Source organism: Cucurbita maxima, unplaced genomic scaffold, assembly GCF_002738345.1.
Source record: "Cucurbita maxima cultivar Rimu unplaced genomic scaffold, Cmax_1.0 Cma_Scf00007, whole genome shotgun sequence".
In the NCBI taxonomy this organism is placed as follows: Eukaryota; Viridiplantae; Streptophyta; class Magnoliopsida; order Cucurbitales; family Cucurbitaceae; genus Cucurbita; species Cucurbita maxima.
The window spans coordinates 202-9915 of NW_019272023.1; the positions used below are offsets into that span (position 1 = coordinate 202).

At 37.1% G+C, this 9714-nt stretch overlaps 2 protein-coding genes across 2 annotated transcripts in view; both read right to left on the minus strand.

The window, feature by feature from the left end:
• Window positions 1-394: 394 nt before the first annotated feature.
• On the minus strand, window positions 395-6680 carry LOC111481892 (probable leucine-rich repeat receptor-like protein kinase At5g49770). Its single transcript, XM_023127491.1, has 19 exons — window positions 6182-6680; window positions 5194-5317; window positions 5009-5080; window positions 4760-4834; window positions 4564-4635; window positions 4321-4482; window positions 4159-4233; window positions 4014-4085; window positions 3851-3922; window positions 3651-3719; window positions 3488-3562; window positions 3290-3361; window positions 3073-3207; window positions 2500-2978; window positions 2264-2416; window positions 2022-2161; window positions 1689-1908; window positions 1273-1508; window positions 395-1122 (listed from the first exon to the last, which is right to left on the minus strand). Exons 1-19 carry the CDS (start codon window positions 6264-6266, stop codon window positions 610-612), a joined length of 2901 nt encoding a protein of 966 aa, XP_022983259.1. The 5' UTR covers window positions 6267-6680; the 3' UTR covers window positions 395-609.
• A 1230-nt stretch (window positions 6681-7910) lies between these two features.
• The window catches only part of LOC111481422 (probable serine/threonine-protein kinase PBL8), a 19477-nt gene continuing 17673 nt past the window's right edge, over window positions 7911-9714 (minus strand). Inside the window, exon 6 of the mRNA XM_023126823.1 lies at window positions 7911-8858. Coding sequence (XP_022982591.1) covers window positions 8383-8858 — 476 coding nt within the window. The 3' untranslated portion in view covers window positions 7911-8382. The remainder of the gene's footprint in view (window positions 8859-9714) is intronic.

A 9714-nucleotide genomic window follows, 5' to 3' on the forward strand; every position in this document is an offset into this window, starting at 1 on the left:
CCTAAACCCTAAACCCTAACCCCTAAAACCCTAAAACCCTAAAACCCTAAACCCTAAACCCTAAACCCTAAACCCCTAAACCCTAAAACCCATCAACCCTAAACCCCTAAAACCTAAAACCCTAAAACCCTAAATTTGTAAACCCTAAACCCTATGGTTTAGGGTGTTTTTGGTTTAGGGTTTATGGGTTGATGGGTTTAGGGTTTAGGTGTTCTATGGTTTATGGTTTAGGGGCTCTAGGGTTTAGGTTTTTTAAGGTTTTGGGTTTTTAGGGTTCAAGGATACGGTTTGGGGGGCTTAGGGTTAGGTTTGAAGAGTTCAGGGGTATAGGGTTTACAAACAAATTAACTTTCATATAATTGTAATTACAACGAAACAGTGCGGATAAACAAAGACAAATAAAAAGAAAAATCCAAATAATGAAGGATAAAAATCTAGGTACGAGTGTTCACTATCGTCAATACTAGAATGATGTCGAAGGAATGCATAACCGATATCTGGAAATGCATAAACGACAATAAGAATCCTGAACTGCGTAAAATGGTTACAATTCTACCAGTCTCCCTGTCCTTGTGAACAGAGAATGATTCCTGGAAAGGAAAAACATTTCTATTTGGGTTCCACTTTAGTAGAAAGAGTGTATCCACCGCTGTAATCAAAAGCACTGCTGTCATTAGCGTCCTTTTTTGGTATAGGATCATTGTAGGGATGCCTAGGAGCGGTTCTGGAAGCCCCAAAGTCGGTTGCAGATGAAGATGCAGATGTTGTGTTAGTATTAATTCCATCGTTCTGCAAAATACTTTCAATCGCCTTCACCACTTCGCACATTGTGGGACGCTCTGTAGCTGATTCTTCAACGCATTGCATGGCCAACTCCAAGAACCTTCCAAGCCCAATAATAGTGGTTGCACTGTTTATCATGGTTGCATCCATTATCGGCTTCAGACCATAATGTTCTTCTTCATTTTTATTCATTAACATACGCACCTCACGAACTACGTACTTTCCTTTCTCGATGGGCAGCTTAGCAGTTAACAATTCCAACATAACCACTCCAAAGCTATATACATCACTTTTCTCAGTTAATTGTTGAGTCATGTAATATTCAGGATCCAAGTAACCCTGCAAATGAAAACCAATGATTTACACTAAAGCTCTGTTTTAATATTCAAAATCAATTTAGTGTTTGAGTTTACATTTTCTAGCCCAATTTTCATACCATCAAAATTGATTTGGAACCATTAAAAGTATGTTCAAGAGTGATTTTCATACCAACGTTCCTTTAACTTGAGTGGAAACGTGTCCCTTTTCACTGTCTGAGACAAGCTTGGACAAGCCAAAATCTGCAACTTTTGCATTCAAATGCTCATCCAATAGAATATTGGTGGACTTAATGTCTCTATGGATTATGGGAGGATTAGCAAGTTCATGTAAATAAGTCAGTCCTCTAGCAGACCCAAGTGCAATACGAAGTCTTCTCTTCCAATCAAGATTGATGCCAGATTTTCCTAAATTCAATGTAGCACATGTTATTTGTAATTAGAGGCTCAATGAAGCAGTTAATATAGTTTCAGTGTCATTCGGAGCATAGCTCAGCTAACTAAAAGAATGAGGTAAGAAATCAAGTTTTTAAGAGAAAATGAGACTTATGATGAGTTCAACACCTAAAGACATACAAGGAAACTTACCAGATAGGCTATCTCTCAGTGTTCCATTAGGCATAAATTCATAAACAAGCATCTGTTCTCCTTGTTCAAAACAAAATCCCACGAGGCCAAGAAGGTTCTTGTGATGAACTCGTGAAAGCAGTTCGATTTCTGTCTTGAACTCAAGGCCACCTTGCATTGACCCTTGCTGAGCTCTTTTGACCGCAACTACTTGTCCATCCACAAGCATTCCTCTGTATACCTGCCAAGGATAATGAGAGTGCTAATACAACTCTGAAGAAAATCGTATAAGAAAAAGAAAAAAAAGAAAGGACGATCGGGAAAGCAGTAAAAGTCATTTGTACTTGTATTTACCTTGCCATATCCTCCAGATCCTATCTCATTGCTCATGGAGAAATTATTTGTGCATTTTTTAAGTTCATCATAAGAAAACCATCTGGCTCCCTTCAGCTGTGGTGCACCTCCACTATCGTTTCCACTTGGTGCCCAAGAAGCTGGGGTAGATATAAGATTAGTGTTTAATATCTCTGATCAACCAACAACCACGGTAAACTATGAAGTATGGTGGTAAAGCAACAATGATTAACATCACTTACCAAATGGCCGACTCAATCCAATGGCCCTTTCTGCACGTTTCTTTTGCCAAATTGCATATATTCCAACCCCAATCAGACCTAGAACGAGAAAGGTACAACCAATAGCTACCCCAATTATCACTCCCGGGCTGACTGAAGTTTCCCTAGCCGTGACTTGGAGCATTAATGCATTTAGGATCAGTTCATCATCGGTAACAGCTGAGTAACGTGTTTATGTAAAATTATAATAAAATTACCTTCAAAATCGTAGGGAGATGCAATGAAATAAAATGGCCCAAATTCTTTGGGAGGCTTGTAGGTTTGATTACTCAGGTCAAACCCAATCCTCTGAATATCTGACCTACTAAAATACTTTTCCTCAGGTGGAAAAAGTGCAAGCTGCAGCTGAAGATAATCGTCAACATTGAAAAAAGGGTTTTGAATAAAAACTGAACCAGGCGTAAGGTCCAGTTTTTTCCAAAGGCTCATTTCCAATGAATGAAACAAAGTCACATTGGACAATGCCCTGAACGAGGGTGCTCTAAAGTATAAAGTCCCTTCAAATGGATAGGCACATTCACAACTCTGAGGGCTTAGCTTCTGATCAGAAGAACATGACTTACTTCCACAGCTGGCAAGGCTGGTAGAATAGGATGTCACCGGTTGGTTTTGACGCTGGCAGTAGTTCGTGTTTGGAAGGGTAGCATCAGTGCTACACACAGGATTCCCTATCAGCCTAAATCAAGTAACACTCATATGAATTAAAAAAGGTAAGCTCAAAGAATAAAAACAAATCTGACATTGAGAAAGATGGCAAGGATTTCTCTCACATCAAAGTTTTGGTATATCTTGAACCGAGGGTAAGATGGGAAATATTGTTATTTTCCAAATCAACGAGCTGCAACTGTTCGCTCACTTTGTCACCCATATCTAATGTGTCATTGAATTCATTGTTCTTCAGTTTTCTGAAACCATTTTTAAAATATTAGATTGCCATTATTTGCTGCAATTCATAATTCAACCTTTTATATCTAAAGCAAAGCTTACATTTGTTGTATCTGTGGTAAACTAAACACTCCTTGTGGCACAGATCCTCGTATTGACCCGTACTCCACGATCCTGGAACCATGTTCCAACAAACACATACCACTAGATGTCAGACATTTCAAAAACTTCTCAAATTTCTCACTTATCAGAATTGTCAAAAAGCAGACGATAAGCTTTAGAGGGGACGTAAGAAATTACAGAGTGGTGAGAAATTGTAGACTTGAGAACCATTCTGGAGCTGGCGATGAATCAAATGAGTTGTTACTAAGGTCCCTGCAAAGACAATATATTGATTAAAAAAAGAAAGAAAACCATCCGGGACAATCATAATGGAAAAGATCGCTCCATGCTATACGCTTACACGTAATTTAGTGAGCTCATTTGAGTTAGGTTTGGCAGTGGACCCGTCAACTTATTGCCGGCTAAATTCCTGAAAGAAGTACGGAATATTAGAGATGGGGAAAAAAAAAAAAAAAAAAAAAAAAAAAAAAAAAAAGTTGTTAAACTACTCACAAAAGAACAATAATAAAACATGAACGTAATCTCTAGAAGAGTACCCACAATTCATTGATATTTGTTAGGTTGTTCAGATTTGATGGGACTGGTCCTGTTAGAGAATTCCGGTCGAGTCGCCTGTTACATATTTGAACAACTTCAGTAAGTTGTAGAGATAAAACTGTGTGAGAAAGAATTCAGTAAACTAAATGAAGTAACTTGTACTCACAGAACCTCAAGGGTCTGAACAAGTCCCAATGTTTGTGGTATTCTCCCAGAAAATTGATTTCCATCAAATAATCTGATTAAAGAAATTGAGTCAGATTTGGGACAAAACAATTTTGGAGAAGAGTATTGGATTGATATCCACTTACATGTGTATTAATACCATTTCAGAGCTAAAAAGTTGAGGTGAAATGGAACCTGATAACTGGTTTTTGTTGAAATGACTGCAATTCACATAGTAAACTGTAATTTTGTAATATTTTCTTTATGTTTCACACCAGATTGGGTTTCTTGGGAAAAAGAATACTCACAAGTGTTTAGCATTCAGAAGGAGGTCCAAACCAGGAGATGTGGAAGTGGAGACTGGGATGCTACCTGTCAATTGATTCTCAGCCAGGTCCAGCCAATAGAGTTTGGAGAGTTTTCCCAGAGACGGCGGTATGGTACCAGTGAATTTGTTAGAATTTAAAGCCCTGACATAAATGAGACTCCATTTAAATAAAAACAGACAAATTCTTGTTTTCCTTTCAACAAATTTTGTCTATGAGTCTCACAAGAAGGAAAGCTCCGAAAGATTGCCCAGTGCTTCAGGAATATTGCCACTGAACCCACACCCAGCCAGGATCCTAGAAGTTGAAAATTGAAAATACAAAAAAAAAATATATATATATATATATGTGTGTGAGCACTAGAAAAACAATTACATAAAAGTTTAATAGGATCAAATGAGTTTTCTTAGTAGCTCTTTACAAGATACTCAAATTCTGCAGATCCCCTAATCTTGGAGAGATTGTACCAGTAAGATTTACATTGAACGAAAGGTCCCTGTAATGAAAGCATCAGAAACTCAGAATCTTAATGAACAAAGCATCATCAAGATTTCAATGAACCGAAACAATGAAACCTTTCTTTTAACTATGGTTAGAAGTCATGTTGTTGCAATTTGTAAAACATTATAAGCCCCCACTAATTTAACCTACAGAGATTGATGAAACTCACAATGATTTTAGTCCAGTCAGCATTCCAATGTCACCACCAAGTTTACCTTTTAGGCCCATAGTTGATAATCTCCTAAAGAGGTGGACACACATTATGAGCGGGCTGAACTAAAATATAAAATGGCGAGACGAAAACCAAAAATAACAAAATAACAAAAAAAAGTAAGACCCGGAAACGGTATTTACAGTGCAGTTACTCTTGAATTGGTGCAACTCACTCCTTCCCAAGGAGTTCCACACGGATCATTTGATGCTCCCCAGCTTGGCGGTGTATTTTCCCAATCGCTTCTCAGGGCTTCCAGAGCCGCAACTGCACCAACAACACGCCAAAGCTCATCAATTAGGAAAGGATCAGAAAGATGGTTTTAAAAGGGAGCCACTTGTTGGTTTTAGGAGGGAGCCAATTGCTCAACTGATCTTCCCCTGCTTTTGTGTATTTCGTTCTGTTCATCACATTCTGCTCCTATATTTGTACATATATATTGAAAGAAGCAGAATATATATATATTCTTGTATGGCATCATACATATGAATTCTAGTTTAAAAAATTGATCGCCAATTACAGAAATAAAAAGGAAATTACAAAATTCGATGCCCATGCCACATTCCTACGTAACTGCACGCAATTTCATGCACTAATGCCACATAACTAGCGGTCGAAATGCAAATTGTTAGACCAAAAAAAAAATAATAATAATAGTAACGGATAGATAATTACATTTAATTATGCTCTAATTAGTAGTTTTGAAATATTAGTATCATATTACATTTAACATAGATCTTAAGTGGTTCGTTTATAAATTTAATGCCAAGATCAATCTATCACTTGAACACTAATGTCCCAAATGTAAGTATTATGTATAAAATACAGAGAAAAAAGATCAAGGAAGTCCACATATTTAACATCAATTAATAATTTCAGAAAAATAAAAATATGATGAGAATCCATTGTAATTTACACACTCTGATTATACGTGTACTCGTATATAAATGAGTAGAAGCACCATAAAGAAATGATAGATTGAAGAAGTCCAGTGAATGAAAATTTGTGTTTACCCTGTGTTTTGTGTTTATGTGTGTGGCTATTGTGACTCGTGAAAGGTGAAAGAGGAGGAAACAAAAGAAACAGCAGAGGATGATAAAGAGGGAGATTAAAAGGTAAGTAGAAACTTACGATCTGTGGGATCAGTTAAAGAACTGGTTGTGTGGATTCCAGCGCAGAAGAAAGCCAAAAGTAGCAGCGTTTGCACAGGTGACATGGCCCCAAATTCTGAGTTTCGCTAATCGAGGAAACTCAAGGAATATAGTCTGCAACTGTTAAGAGCTCGATTTCTTATCTAAAAAGATAAAGAAGCATAGATAGGATCATTCGATCTTCACTACCACTAGCAGCAGCATCGGCATGGGTATGTCGATCAGATGTACTGCTGTCTCATTTTTGGCTCATGGAGTGACAATGGGGTTGCCAAAAAAATAGAGTTGGATAGGAGGAAGGAAGAGTGGGCCTGATATTCCTTTTTCTTTTTGCTTCTAGTAAATGATTTTGCTTGTCTTAAAAGCCAATCAACCATCCGGCACCAACTAAAGAGGTAATGCTTCATCTCTCCTCCAAATCATCAAGTCCCGATCAGTGCTTGGGAAAGGAAAAAAGGAAATTTTTTAAAAACTTGACCTTTTCCTTTGGTCATCGACGGGGACAGCTTTAAAATGGAGATGCTACCTCTACTTGAACATAAAAAATGCATATAAATATAAATAACAAATAAGACGGTCGCCTCTCTTGAATGCAGGCAGGTCCATGTGATGATCACTGATATTTTAGCCAAGTAATTAATCTCCCAGCTGGATGTTCGGTAGAAGCTGCCCCACCATCGCATTAAGTCAAATCTTCAATTTTCCCTTCCAATACGTAGCAATAAAACAAATTCACAAATATCTCCCAGCCAACCAATAAAAATCTCCCATTCCAAAAGTTCCTTCTTGGCCGAATAGAACGAGAAATGGATAAGAGATTTTGTCTTCGTCAACGGCTATGGCACTTCTTAAAATAAATCTTGTATGCGTTGTTTTATTCTAAAAAAAAAAAAGGTTCCTTCTTGGATTGGAAAAGATAAAATAACGAAATTTCTCTGTTCCTTTTCACAGCCATCACCACCATCTTTCGTGTTAGCATATTATATATTTCTCCCACGAAGACTTCGTCAACTGCGTGTGAGATATGAAACCCCAAGTTCCCTTTCAGTGTCTAAATGGAAAATGAGTTTTCCCCCAATTTTTATTCTTTTACAACGAATTTATCTTCCTCACTAACTTACCTAGTCCTTCCTCGGAGAATCCTTTCGCAGACCATTTCAAAATTTTCCGCTAGGACGACTTTTTTACTATTATTATTATTTGCAGAACTTTGGTGCGGATGGATGAGTTGTGCAAGTTGCAGGAATTGAAAAGTGGGATTTTGAAGGAACAACTTTTGGCGCAAAACTTCCGCTCTCCAAGCTTCTGTGGCTTACTAGTGACCAGTTCAATTGGAGTTTGGGTTTCCACCAACGCCCCCACCCAAACTTCAGTAATTAACTTATTCAATTTTAGTAATTCATAAAACTTTTGACCATTTATTAATTATCTAGTTGCACTCCACCTCATTATTAAAACAAATATCACTATCAAGCGTCAGATACTTCTATCCATTACATTCTATGTTGGTGAATTCAATAAAAATAAATAAATAATAAAAAAAAAAAAAGTGAAATATGAGGATTTTAATGTGGCTACATGCATACTGCTACTTAATTATATTCATTTTTGCAGCCATTTATTGATTTCAATATCAATAATAAAAGTGAAATGTATATCATGTTTACAAAAACAAAAAAGTTATAGTTTTTATCAATACAAAGAAAAAGTAAATACAAAAGATGCCCATTAAATTTACGTTATTTGTTGAAGTTTCTGACCTACTGAATAAAATAAAAATAAGTTTCTGACCTGGATGTTCGGCAGACGAGAACAGTCAAGATCGTACATAAAGTCGGAGGTTAATTACAAAATCCCAAAATCGCATATACATGAATAGTAGAGGCAAGAAAAACAGCAGATCCTGCTGAAGCCTAGGCTCACGGAAATACGCAGATTAACTACAAAAAAACGCCCTACTTAAGGCTTTTAAAAAACACATGCAGCCGATCAATCATCCGAGAGGCAGCATCTTCGCATGCAAGTTAGAGCGATGTGTCCATACAATAATTACACTTCCAAATGTTCTGCACAACACATGGCCAAATATTACAACTGCGATCATGTACAAGACACCGTACGACGTCTTACAGTGGACATTCTCATTTCATCAAGGGCAAAGAACAAGCCCAAGATGCATTTTCATCTAACCCTACATGCTGCAGGGCCGCTCGGGAAACAGTTGGGGTTGGCAGACCGGCAACTAACCCCCGGACCAACATTGTCGGCAAACCTTTGCCGCATCCTGTAATCACGGACGCCCCCCCTCACAAATGGACTGGTTCCCGTTAAGGAGTATTCAGTTGCACCATTACCACTCTGCAAAGGTTCCAGAGTTTCAACTACATCGCTCATTAATGGTCTTGCGTTGGGGTTCTGGCTCAGGCAATAGTATGCTAGGCTGCAAGCCTTCTGTGCTGCCCTTATCGAGTATTGATTTTCCAATCTGGGGTCAATTATCTGTAGCAACTTCCTCTTGTCATTTAGTTTAGGTCGGGCCCAATCTACTAAATTCTGCTCCTTGCTTGGTTTTGTCTTGTCAACAGACTTTCTTCCTGTCAAAAGCTCCAGAAGAACAACACCGAAACTGTATACATCACTCCTTGCTGTCAAGTGCCCTATATTTCAAAATAGAAGCTTGGTGACAATGGAATCCACAAGGCACTTCACTATATGAGAGAAAAACCTTACCAATTCTCAGCACTGAAAAGAAACACCAATTACTGTAAAATTATATGTGAAAAATAATTTCTTGTTGCTCTTGGGACAACTGTGGAGGCTTTTTGTGTAGATCATGTATACGTTGAATTTGCAAGACTGCAACCAAGTGTGCATTAAGGTTTACGGAAATTAGTGCAACTTTTTCCGTCATAAATAGAGATGGTAATTTCAGTGCTCAAGCAGCTCGAGGCGATGATCCAAGAATCAAAATCAGTAGTAAGCAGGACAGTAGAGGTATGTTAATTTCATCTGTCGGGGACAGATATAATCGGGTTGACATGGAAATATGGGAGCAGATTATGGAAGATTACAAGGTCTCTTTTTTTTTTCTTTCACAAGATAAATTGGAAATAACAAAATGGTAAAGTTTGTAAGCTAAAGCCTGAAGTACCCATTTATCTATTTATATAAATATGTATATCGTTGAGAAAATGAAATCGATGAAAAAAATATCCTGGAAGCAAAAAATCAAAATCTCAATCTTTATTAAACCGATAGATGAATGAACTTCTAAGTAGAACAAAAATGGTGATGCAAACTTCACATAGAAGTTCACCTTTATGCATAAGGATGAACCTAATTAACTAACAAATTTTTTAAAAAATACAACATTAAAAGTAGAAACTTAGAGGGCAAAAAATTGAAAGGTTAGATCTAACTTTAAAAGAAAAAAATAATAATAATAATAATAAACTTGAACCTTAAACTAAAAAATTAAATGTAAGAAGAAAAAAAAAAAAAAAAAAAAAAAAA